Source organism: Tiliqua scincoides, chromosome 12 (genome assembly GCF_035046505.1).
Source record: "Tiliqua scincoides isolate rTilSci1 chromosome 12, rTilSci1.hap2, whole genome shotgun sequence".
Taxonomy (NCBI): Eukaryota; Metazoa; Chordata; class Lepidosauria; order Squamata; family Scincidae; genus Tiliqua; species Tiliqua scincoides.
The window spans coordinates 6,962,404-6,975,319 of record NC_089832.1 but is presented as its reverse complement, the minus strand read 5'-3'; the positions used below and the strand labels follow the sequence as shown (position 1 = coordinate 6,975,319).

The following is a 12,916-nucleotide window of genomic DNA, read 5'->3' as shown; positions in this document are numbered from 1 at the left end:
CAGAGATAGGTTGTACTCTGAACCATCAGCGGAGAGACAGACAGATGCTGCAATAAACTCTTTGCAGTTTTCAACAGGAGCCCTGCTTAGCTTTGAGACTCAACCCAGCCCATGTGCTGGTTTACTTTCTGGGTGCTTTTGGTCATCATCTACCCCTGCTCCCTTCTCTGCCCTTCTTATGAACTCCAACTCTTCCTGAAGAACCAGGAAAAAAAGCCCCCCTTTTTTTCCCAACTCTTGAGCAGTGCTGTTGATTTTTCTCTCTAACTCCAGGGCACTGACTGGCATCCTTTTATCTCTATCGCCTGGATTGGCTTAGGGCAAGTCTTGCTGGGAAAATATCCAGGTAGCTTGTCATTTTGTGTGCCCTTTGTCAAGGGCTTCAAAGAAAGCGAGCAAAGAGCTGTCAGAATCTGTGGCTCCAGATGGCATTGACTGTTCCTGGATGCTGATCGGGTGAGTCGCGGAGTAAAGACAACAATGAGAGCACCGGCTCAGCCATTAATTTTTACATCTTTCGGCTGATGGTATGTAGAGGCCACGCTTAGCTTCCTCCTCCCACCCTAAGTGCGTATTCTGATTTTAGTGATGCCAAGGAACAATAGAGAGAAACCTGGTTTGCACAAGTCACATGCAGCAAAAGCAAATGAGTGAGATGGCTTGTGTATTCCCCCCCCAAGGTTGCCTACCATTGTATGTTTCCTCTTTGCACAAGTTTGAGGCAGTTGTGAGAGACAGATGAAGTCTTGACCGCATTCTAAACCAAGAGAGGCCCACACATGCAAGGAGTCTAGCTCAGAGGAAGTGCACTTGCCCCAGTAGTCTCTCTCCTCACTTGATGACAAATGGAAAGTTTTGCACCTGCTAACTTCAAACTGGTTATCTGTAGAACCTGCAGCTTCCAGCATCAAATGTCTCAGTTTATTTCTCTGCTGACATTTGCACTCTCCTGTTTTTGAAAGTGTCCCGATCAATGCCTAATTTTTTTTTTTAATTGCCTGGTCCTGCCTCTAAAAACCATCTTCAGATGGCTGGAGACAAACAGGGTGGGGAACAGAGTACTTCTGTCACACTCTGCTTATGGACTTTTTATGGAAGCATCCAACTGCCTGTTGGAAACAGGGTGGTTGTGTAGATGTCTAGAGAAAAGGCACCTGGTGGGGGAGATGATTATGATGTACAAAATTATGCGTGGGATGAGTAGAGTGAGTAGAGGGATGTTCTTTTTCCTCTCTCACAACACCAGAACCAGGGGACATCTAAAATTGAGTTTTGGGAGAATTAAAACACACCAAAGAAAATATTTCTTTACCCAGCGTGTAATTAGTCTGTGAAACTCCTTATCACAGGATGTGGTGATGGTGTCTCACCTAAATACCTTTGAAAGGGGACAGATTAATGGAGGAAAAGTCCATCACAGGTTACAAGCCATGTTGGGTATGTGCAACCTTCTGATTTCAGAAATAGGTTAGATCAGAGTGCCAGACGGAAGGGAGTGGCAACCAGATGCAGGTATCTTGTTGTCTTGTGTGCTCCCTGAGGCATTTGGTGGTCCAGTGTGAGATGCATGAAGGTGGACTAGATGGGCCTTTGTCCTGATCCAGCGGGGCTCTTCTTATGATGGTCTCGTGGTCCGATTGGGGCTGTAGTTCTGTGGTGAAGCACTTGCTTTGCATGCATAAGGCCCCAAGTTCACTTCCTGGCTACGTGTCCTGGTGGGACTGGGAAAACACTGTCCAAAACCCAGGAGTGCAACTGCCAGGCAGGTAGATTTTTCTGAGCTAGATTGATCAGTGCTGTTACTCAGTAGAAGACACAATTTAGTTGGCATCCTTCAGTCTCAGAAGACGATGGTGTCATGCTCTGAATGGTGGTTCTGGAACAGAGTGTCCTCTCCAGTGCGCGAAGCCTGGGTAAAGTAGGTATGGAGGATAGGCTGTTACCCATGCAGCAAATCCCCCCTCTCCACCTCACTGAAATGGTCCAATGGAAAGGCAGAGGCCAATACGGTTGGTTCCAGCGGCGTCGCAGGAGTTGCCAGAACACGACTGTGTTCAGCCATGAACTGCCTCAGGGACTCCGGCTCCGGATTTTGCCTCGAGGTTGACTCCTGAAGCCTTTTCCATAACTGGATGTAGCCACAAGGCAGAGGAGGTTTGGGATCAGAGTTTTCCTTCTCTCAGATGAGCTGCCTTCCCAGGCTGATGAGTCCCATCTACCTGGTGGCTGTTTAGTCGCCTCTTACGACAAGTACAGCCAAACTGAGGGCCTATTCTTATCCCCAGATAGCAATATATGCATGTATATTCTAATGTGTGACTTTCCATGAGTGACATTTCTGGATAAGCAGGAGGACCTGCTTGTTAGTGGTGCTCCAAGACTGAAAACACAAGGAGGCATTAACTCTCCCAGCAGGAAAGTCCTATAATTGGACTACTGTAATTGGATGTATTTTCCAGTACATGCTCCTTGCAGTGCAGCCCTGTTTAAGAATGGAAGCAGTGCCCTTTGTTTCTCAGTTGCTTCAGAGCAGCCTTCTGTTGTTTTTTTTTAAGAGGATCGATCATGAAGTGCTCTTGTTCATGCCAGAAAAAAATGGGAAGGAGAATTTGAAGGTGGGTGGGGAGCTTCCCTTCCCTCCCTCTGCAGCCTTCAGGCACAGGAGTTTGCCACTCTTCCTTGTCTTGCAGGATAATTCAGCACCTCTAAAATTCCTCACGATGTAGGAAAAAGAAAATACAGAGTTCAGGAAACTTTAGTGTGGCGAAAGGCTCTTCCTCTTGATTGATGGGCTGAGCATTTCTCTTTAATGTGCGCACCTGTGCTGCACTTGCCATCATGCCTGCCAAAAAAGCAACAAGAGGATGAGACTAAAGCTCACACCTGCTTTTTGCCTACTTTTTTATTTTTTATTTTTGCAACAAATGGTTTACTGCATAAGCATTTCAGAAATGTGGCTTGGACTCCATATTTAAAAATGTGACTGATGTGGCTCCCTTGTGCTGCCGTGCTTTGAGCCATCAGTGGTGTGGTTTCCTTAGCCCAGTGTTTGACCAACTAGGTGGGTCACAAGCCAATTTCAGGTGGGTCCCCATTAATATCGAAGTGTCTTTTATTTTCAATAGATGAGACTTGTTACTACTATGATTTGCGACTGCATTTGGGAAAATGTTACAGATCTGTACTTTTAACAGGCTACTATGTATACGCTTTTAACAATGGTCCTGGGTAAATGTGGATAGGATTGCAGCCTTTGGGATGTTTGGGGAATTTTTAAAAAATAGATCAACAACTACTTGGGAAGGTTAGGAGGGTCCTTCTTTATTTTAAATAAATTTTAAAACTTGCACTTATTGTAATCTTTTATTTACTTATTTAATTTAATTTTGTTGCATGGAGGGGCGTTAAAAATTTTCCTGCTTGATGATGTCACTTTCGGGCATGACATCACTTCCAGGTTAATGGCATCACTTCTGGTGGGTCCCAACAGTTTGTCATTCTCAAAAAGTGGGCCCTGGTGCTATAAGCTTTGAGAATCACTGCTGTACAAGCAAGGCTTCAAGATATGCACCCTGTTTGCTAGGTTTAAATTGTCTCATAACAGAGTTGCAACTTTTGTTTCTGTCACTCCTGTTTTCTGGCCAAAGGCAACTTTAAAAAACCCTCTTCTCCCCCGCTCCCTTCCATTATCGAGAGGAAAGCCCTGGGGTGCCCTTTTCTGGAAATGGCTTTCATCAAAGCCCTGACAGTTACAGACTCTGCTTACAGGCAGAATTCTGGGATGTATTGTGGGATCCTGGCGTTGTGCTGCCTTTTGAGTTGAACCCATTTCTTGCAGTCAAGGAACAGTGTTTAAAATGTGTTCAGAGGTTTGTTTGGGGTTTAGATGGCTGAAGATGGAGACTTCACATCAACTTGGGAATGGGGAATGTTTAGAACTTTTTCTTTATTTAGGAAAGAACAATTCTAAGGAGGGACACAATTCATGTTTATAAAAATGATGCACGGGGTGGAGGAAGTGGATAGAGAGCAATGTTTTCCTTCCTCTCTCACAACATCAGAATTGGGGGGGGGGTGTCTTCTAATAACACTGATTATTGTGGCCATTGGGGAGTTATCTAGTATGCTGGCAAAGAAACCAAGCTGCAATTTGAGAGTTCTCTGGTTCACCTCTGCCATGAACTCAGTAGTTACCCTAAGCAAGTCACTCCCTCTCTACCTCAGTCTTTCCCAACTGCAATATAATACTTGCTTACTGTGCATCTGTGCTTCCCAATCTTCCACTGTCCGTAACGTCCCCCCGTGCTGCAAATGCAGATCGTGGCTCCCAGTAGTGACTGGTGATGCAATCATCGCCAGTTACTTCCAGGTTTTGAGACAGTGACACTAAGGAGTGGTAGGAGGCTCAGGGTGGGCAGGCTGGCTTTTCAAACATACAAAAACAGTGCACAAGAGCTCAGCCTCCTGAGCCTCCTCCTACCACTTGTAGAGCAGTTTCACCACTGGGCGCCAGGTGTCCCATGACGCCCTGCTGACGCTGTTGCTGAGTGCCTCGCAACACCCCAGGGCATCGCGACACATGGTTTGGGAACGCCCACCTTATAGGGTTGTTGTAAGGACACCATCAATCGAGTGCTATACAAATGGGAGATTCAGGGTGGACAAAAGGAAGACCAGGACATAATATATGGAATTCATTGCCACAAGATGAGGTGGTGCCCATTAACTTGAATGGATTTAAAAGGTGATTTGTCAAATTCCTGGTAGATAAGTCTATCAATAGCTACTCGTCATGATGGTTATATGAAACATGTATCTTTAGAGGTAGACTAATGCCATGCTAGGTATAGAGTCCTGTACCAGCACGAAACTTCACATGAGAGTTTTCGAAGGGCATCTGGACAAGAGTGTTGCATTCCTTTTGGACAGAACGATGATGTCTCTTTTGTCCTCTCCTAGGGTGAGGGCTGCCGTACTGTCCCTCTGTCTGGCCACGTGGGATTTGACAGCCTGCCTGACCAGCTGGTAAATAAGTCGGTTAGCCATGGCTTCTGCTTCAACATTCTGTGTGTGGGTGAGTACTTTTTTCCTTGCCTCCTCCTTTGCAATTTTCTTCCATTTTTGGGAAAACCTGTCATTGTCGACCGGGAGCTGTTTTCAGCCACTCAACATCATACATGGGCAAAGTGGGTTAATCGGGTAAATCCTCTGTCTTAACCAGAATACACATTATGTGTTGCCTGAATCAATTTGATGGCAGATAAATAAGATTCCCTGTCTTGCTGGGTGGTCTTCAGCTGACGGGATGGGATGAGCTCCGTTTGTGGTGTTGTGCTGGGCAAATGGACAATCCAAGCAAAAGAGCAGGGGCCTTTTGCGTTCTTTGGCCTGAGCCGTGTTGTTTAGTCCATGTTCTTTGCTTGAAAAGAAGCCAGGTGACTTGCCATCGACCTGTGCTTGCAGGAATGGAAAACCCAGAGGCTCCGTCAAGCTTGTTACTGTGATTGTGAGTTGACTCGCGTCACTAATTTCTGCCCATTGAGGCCTGAATTTCACGAACAGTTGGTAAGAAGCTGAACCTGTTTCTGAACTGTACCACTTCAGACTACTGAAGGTGGAGTTAGAGGGTTGAATGTTCCTTTAAAACATAATGCCCTGCATGTAGAAATTTGCCGTGTTGGGGAGAGAGTCTAAGCTGGCCCTTTCTCTCTAGCTTTTTGTTTTATATCCACAAGGACTCGTTTGTGTTTTTAAAGAGTAGCATACAGGTACGTGATTTGCACCTTTGTATCCTTGATTTGTACCTCAGAATGAGGAAATGAACCTTGGCAAACTTCTGCAAGGCTTAACTCAGTGGTTCCCAAACTGTGCACCACAGCACCCGAGGGTGCCACAGCAAACTTCCAGGGTCACCACAGGATGCCCCCACTTCATCATCTTCCAGGCTCTCCCAGGTACTGTCGTCCTGGATTGTGTGCAATCCAAAATAGTGGCACATGGGAGAACCAGGAAAAAGAGGTTGCCATGAAAGAAGGGCACTGCGACCATGGCACATTTGGGAACCAGTGTCTTAACTGCTTAGCAGTGGGGCACTGACATTTAACTGACACCAAAGAGGGCAGCTTTGTATGTTCAGCCCTTGCTCCTTGGTATGAATGAGATGACCAAAGGATAATCTGAAAAACTCTTTTCAAAGGGTTGCAGCTCAAGGGCAGAGCACATGTTTTGCCCACAGGAAGCCCCAGGTCAGTCCTTGGAAGCATCTCGAGGCAGGACTGTTAGGACCCCTCTATGAAGCCTTGGAGACCCACTGCCAGTCACAGTAGGCGTTACTGAGCTAGGTGGACCAATGGTGTGACTCGGTCTAAGGCAATTTCATGTGATCACATTCATTGCAGCAGCAGTGTTTAACTATTTCCATCCCAATGCTCTTTTTAAATCTTATCTCCACCCCAACCCTGAAAACTGCTACTGGAGAAAAAGAAAATGCAGGCACTTAGTACTGTCTGTGACTGTGTTTCCCCAGTGGAGCTAGTGTCACCTTGCAGATTTGGGGTGGCATTTAGGTCAGGAAATCAGCATGGGGAGGGGGAAGGTTAAATACACGTGCTCTCAATGCCACTAGTTCAGTAGAAATTGGAGCATCTCTTCCCTGCCCATGGGTGCTTTAAATTCTTTTTTTTTTAAGTAGAAATTAGGAGATCTGATCCTGCATCTCTGGCATGATGTTTGCTTTGATTCTTTTTGTTCTGTGCATAAACTGTGGCAACTGTGGGGCTGACTGCTGGTCTATGAACCTGCTTGTGTAGCTAAATGTAGCTAGCTGGAGAAGTAGCAGGCATCGCTCTAGTTTTCAAGGTAACATTAATAGACAGTGGCAGCTGCAAGAGAAGGAGGAGCCCAGTCTTTAGGGACAGCAAGAGAGGGAGACTCCAGAGTGCCTTGACTCGGTTATTCTCCCATCCTGAGTATAGATTGATTGCTGATGTCTGCGAGAGGCAGTGTTAAAAATGTTGCTATGTTTCATTTTATTTTGTGGATTGTCTCTTCCTGTTAAAAGATTGAGGGCTGGTCTAACAGAATGACAGGGAACAGAATGAGGTGGTAGATTCCTAAAGTGGTGGAATGGACTGTACCATTTCCATTTATTGCAGGTGGAAAACCACTTTTTAAAAAAATGTTCTGTTATGTTGCCGTTTTTTCCCCCCAATCCCTTCAGGTAGAAAATTAGTGCAGTAGGGATCAGGCAAGGTGAGAGTCTTTATCCCTGATGTAGTAGTGTTTTAATCACAGGGAATTTGGAGGAGAGTACAGTGGGCCCTCCTTATCTGCGGATTTGAATATCTACAGATGCCAAGTCTGCAACTGGAGGACCTTCTGGACATGACAGGAAGACAATTCTGGTTTGCTGGCATGAATCTTTCTAGTCACGTCCAGGCGGTGTTCTGGAGACCATGGGTGACCTCCAGAGGGCAGGGCACAGCCCCCAGGTAAGGAATTGCAGTGCCATGCAGGCTCCCGGCGTATTTCATTATCCACAGAATTTGGTACCCATAGGGGCTCCTGGAACGGATCCCCCATGGATAACGATGTAACTCAGTGTTGCTTGATGTTTGCCCATACCACGTCACATGGTCTACTTATTTGAAGTACCACTGCACGTAAAAGGCGATAATATCATCGCCAGTTACTTCTGGGTTGGCAGGCCAGATGTGTCACTACAAACACCAGTAAGAAGCTCAGTGTGGACAGGAGGGCTTTTCTGAGCACAGAAAAGCATGCTTTGCAGCTCTGCCTGCCTAGCTGAGCCTCCTACCGCTGTTTGTGGTGTTGCATTCCTGGTCTCACTGCCGGGCATCTGGAGTCCAGGGATCCCTTGAGTACCAACGGGCGCCACCTCAAGTACCACTGGTGGCACTGATACTGCTTGGTGAGAAACACTGATGTAGCATATTTTCTCTTTATCTTGAAGTGGTCCTAGCTATTCCACCTCGTTATTCTGCTGCAAGCATATTCTAGGATTCAGTCCACTGATTGTGTGGGCCTTTATTTAATTGATCGCCTGTGCAATCTGGCTCGTCCTCTCAGGTCATCAGAGAAGGCCTTTTTACAAGTGCCGCTGCCCAAGGAGGTTCATGGGGTGGCAGCAAGAAATAGGGCCTTCTCAGTAGTGGCACCAACGTTGTGGAACTCCCTTCCCCTTGACTTGAGAAAGGCTCCCTCTCTTGAGTTTTTTCGGCGAGGCCTGAAGACCCTGTTCTTTAAACAAGCCTTCTGATTCCATGGCCTTCTTAACTTTTTTATACATCTTTTAGTTTCTTTTTACAGGCTGGATTCCTCTATGACTTGCTGTTTTATGCTCTTTTTATTCTGACTTTATTCTGACTACTTTTTTTATGGCCTCTGTTAATGTGTTTTTAATATGTTTTTATCTTGTTAAATCATGCTTTTGAAAACTGTTGTTATACGTTGTGAACCGCCCTGGGTCCCTTTTAGGGAGAAGGGCGGGATACAAATAAAGTTTATTGTTATTGTTATTATTGTGCAGACTTCAAAAGCCTGTTCATCCAGGGTTTCAGATTGCATGGAGAAGCCCTCCACTTGTTCATGGAGCACCTTCTTAATCTTTCAGTGCATGTTGCAGTAGTTAGTCTTCACAAAAGCCCAGGTACTAGTTGCCTGAGTCCTGTGATCTAGGAGAGGCTGGCAGCCTGTAGATCAAATGAAGCGTCCACCAAGCACTTTTTTTCGCTGTAGCTGCCATCCTGGCTCCTTGATGCAGCTCTGGATCCAGGTACACTCCCGGACTGCAAACCTGATTAACTCCGGGTCATGAAGCACCACCATTAATGTCTGACTCTGCCTCTTCAAAGTTGCGGGAGCTGTCAAGCGCCTTTGCTGTCAAGCTGGGGGTGGAAAGAAAAGCCAAGAGACGGCAGAGTTGAGGGCAGGCTCTTGCAAGCAGTGCAGCCGCCAAGAAAAGACTGTGGTGCTCAGAGCTGTCGGAAAGCTTAATACGGAAGCCTTTTATATGGGCAGGCAGCATCGCATGATCTCTGACCAGTTGTTGTCGGCGCTTCCCTGCATGTGTCTCTGTGGTTCATTTCTTTGGCCAGAGTTTGCTCTGGAACTCAGATGGATTTCTCAGTCTATTCCGTCTCTTCTGTTGATAAAACCCTCCACCTCCCCCCGGCAACTGTTCTTCACCTTGGATCAGCAGTCCCCAAACTGGAGACCACTGCAGACCAGGAAATCCTTTACTGTTACGAACGGCACTTACCCAAACCAGGACGCTGTGACTCTTCTTGTTCCCAATTTGGGATGATGTGATGCACTGGGTAGTCACATCTATGGTGCAATGCCCCAGCAGGCATTGCGCCCAGATTACCAGGCAGATGCGATTGCCCTGAGTGTCACATTGTCCCAATCAGGGGACAAGAAGAACCGTGGCATGCTAGAATGGTATGTGCCGCTCCTGGGGGGGGGGAGGGGGGAAGGATTCTTCCAAACCCCAGATCTGACCCGCGGGCTGGGGTTTGGAGAGACCCGCTTTTGATTGTTGCTAAATTTATTTGTTTATTGCAGGGGTGTCAAACCATAAGGCCCACAAGCTGGATGCGACCCCCAGAAGCAATTTCTCTACCCCCTGTTATAACTGGACTCTCCCAGCATGATAATTGGGCTCTTGAAATTATGAACAAGGTTTGCACATTTCCTCTTCTGTCATTTGCAGCTGATGAGTTTCTAGGTGAGAACAAAGTACTTATTTCTGGCCATCATCTGCTTAATTATGTCACTTCCTGCTTAATGATTTCACTTCCAGCACTCAGCAAGCAGCATAACTGCTATTTGTCCCACTATATGAAATGAGTTTTACACCCCTTCACTGGCCCCTTCATTGGCCTTCACTGGTACGACAAATAGTTTATTGTAAAGTCCTCCTTAAACACCTTTATTTTTGAGATTTGCAAGTCACCTTTGATGGACTATGGAAAAACACAGGTGTGCTCCCTCTTTCACCTCCTTCTCTTCCTGCAAATCAATTTCCCACCAGATGCAAGTCAGCTGTATGTTTAATTAAATTTTACAAGTGCGAGGTTTAGAAATATAAGAGAGCTTTCAAAATAACAGCCTTCTGGATTTCGTAGTGGGAAAAGCTTTTCACCAGATTCAAAATATAGTTGAGCTTGAGTAACCTGGTTACCCAAAATGGTTTGCAAGCTCAGTGCAGGCATGATGTGTAAACATGGTCAAGTATTAAGTCTGCCTATCTCAAGCATGTAATTAAAGATTGGCTGCATATGAATAGTTAAGTATGGTTAGTGCAAACTCTGGTTTGTAAACCATAATATCACACCCTGGTTTGCAAATTTTAGCCATACTTGAGGTATTCAGATAGAATATTTAACCATAGTTAAGGAACAAAAACATGATTAAGCATTACGTTGTACTATTTCTCATGCCAGTTGCATGGTTAGAGACCAGCTGTACACTATGGTGTGATACTCTTGTTTGCAGTGGGTTTGCTAACCTTTTGTGTTAACTGTGGTTGAGTTTTCCATCTGCCTTCAGCATACCCTGGTTAAGGCAGTTTCCATGCTTCTCCAGCACGTCTGCTTTCAATGCAACAAACAGATCTTGCTGGTATCTCCCTGTACAAACCCTCCAGGTCAGGGCTTACCTTAGCACTGGGCCAGATAGGTTATTTGAATCTGGTTTTGATAACTTTCTAACTGCCTTCTAGATCAGTGTCTCAGTCACATTAACATTTTACTGTCTCTTGCAGTTTACTGTGCTGTCTATCTTGTTTAGTGTGTGCAGGAGAGAAAGAAAGCTAATAGGGTGGGCAGCTGAGTTTCATTTATCACCTTTGGGGGGGATGCAGAGCAAACCAGTGTTGTATTAGCCTGGAATTCTGTTATGGGCGAATTGGGTTCAAAGTAAGTTCTGATGTGGTTGCATTTAGAGCAAGGAGAAACTGTCACTGCCCTCAAAGCATTAACTTGAACTTGGGGAAATCATCTGTTTAAAAAACAACATTTTAAGGTAGGTCAGGATTATTAGAGGAGTGAAGCCTAGGCAACAGCATGCTTAAGACACCATGGCAACTCCCTGGCAAAGGTGAAATTTGAATTGAGGACCTTGCAGGTTCACAGCTTCCCTTCTCACCAGTACACACTACATCTGCTTATCAGTTATTTGAAAAAGAACTGCATTGTTGTCCATCTTTGGGTTTCCTTGCTTGAACATACTTTTTAATTTCAAACAGGAACAAAAAATGTGTGTCCTCAATTAGAAATGTGTTCAGTCACCCAAATCTGCTACTACAGCATCATGTTGCCAGCAGAGCATGTTTGTTTTTTTGCATCTTGAAATGTTTCAAATGCTGAAATTAGATGGATGCTTTCTGCTGGCTCATCAGAGCTTAGTAGCCTGGCAAGCACAAAGCCCTGCCCTCTTTTTTGGGAATGGATTTTTTGAGGAGTTTTTGGCAAAGGTTCCCTAGTCTTGGCAAGCAGTGAAAGATTGCATGTTGGAACCTCAGTGACCTCTGTCAGGAAACTGTTGCCTGGGCAAAGATCCAGGGTAGATTTTGCAGTGAGGGTTGGGATTGCTCTGAAAAGGTTCAATTCCAGGAAACCCGAAGTTTGAAAGTAATAAATCTATACACTTCCTCCCAGAACAGCTGATGGCAGCCTGGATCTCCTCCTGATTAGGGTCCAGGAAGTCTGCAGCTCATTAAATCTCTTTTCCTTCCTTGGCCATCATCCAAAAAGGGCCAGTAGCAGCCAATGTCTTTATTAGAATAGACTGAAGATCAGTATGCTAGCTTTGCTTTGGAGTTACGTAGAACTCCTTCCTCAGGCTTTGCCTTCAGGAAAAAATGGGGAGGGGCAAAAGAGGGCATGGTGGAAATACATGCCACCAGTCTAATCAGAATACAAATCTAAATCCACAGATCCTTAGGCAGAGACCCATGCAGACTGAGACAGAGGCTATAAGTCCCAATGTCATAGTAGCGAAAGAGCTACTGTCACTGTTCATTCCGTCACAGTGTCTGAGGCTGGTGTCCCTTGTGTTTCTTGTTAAGCTGTGAGTCCCTCAGAGAGACAAGGAACCATCTTCTCTACCTTTTTGCTCTGTAAAGCACTTTTGAGACCATCTCCTTTTTTGCTGAAAAGTGGCATGTAAATATGGAAAGAAGCAGGAGTCTGTATAAAAAGTACAGCTAGAATTTCATTTTAGGTGGTAGGCTGGTTATGGAATTAATAGAAGACAAATCTGATAGTATCACCAAGGGGTTATCTCTTTTCTCCTTAGACCCAGTTCCTAAGTTCTATCCTTAGCTGGTAATTATCTTCCATTGATTCCAGGATGTTTGAATAGACATAGTGATGAGTTTTGTTGTCCTCTGGAAACCAGTCATGTGAAACTGCAGGCTAGAGCACCTTTCCTTGAAAGAAACACTTGCAAGTAGGTGCTCCAGCTTTCTGTTTCTTATTACAAATGTGTGGGGCAAGGGGTGGGGGAATCCCAGGTGCCAAGAGGAACAGAAGCAACCAAACCAGCAAACAAGGAACAATGAAGAAATGAACTGTGACAAGTGAAGATGTCACCAGACCTCAACAGAGCTGTTCATTGCCCGCTTTTTCCCGCATGGGTGTTTGTGGTTGATTCAGACATGCAAGGTCAACACTTAATTACTTTAATGTGAGGCAATATATCCACATCACCCAGAACACAGTGTACTCTTCCTTGGACTTGGTTCACACCAGGTTCCTTGATCTCTACAGCAAGGGTCTCCAAACCCCAGCCCGGGGGCCAGATGCGGTGTGCGGCAAGCCTCTATCCAGCCCGCAGCCAGCCTCTTGTCCCCTGAAAGCCTCTGGCCCACTTGGCCAAACATGACTGGAAC

The 12,916-nt window shown here is 45.5% G+C and overlaps 1 protein-coding gene across 4 annotated transcripts in view; it reads left to right on the top strand.

The window, feature by feature from the left end:
• Positions 1–12,916, top strand: part of SEPTIN6 (septin 6) — a 61,832-nt gene that overhangs the window by 10,142 nt on the left and 38,774 nt on the right. For 3 of the 4 annotated variants that reach the window (XM_066639868.1, XM_066639866.1, XM_066639867.1), the window contains exon 2: positions 4,960–5,074. In XM_066639868.1, coding sequence (XP_066495965.1) covers positions 4,960–5,074 — 115 coding nt within the window. Of the gene's footprint in view, positions 1–4,959; positions 5,075–9,716; positions 9,749–12,916 lie in introns of those variants that run through there. The other variant, XM_066639870.1, reaches the window with a different exon arrangement.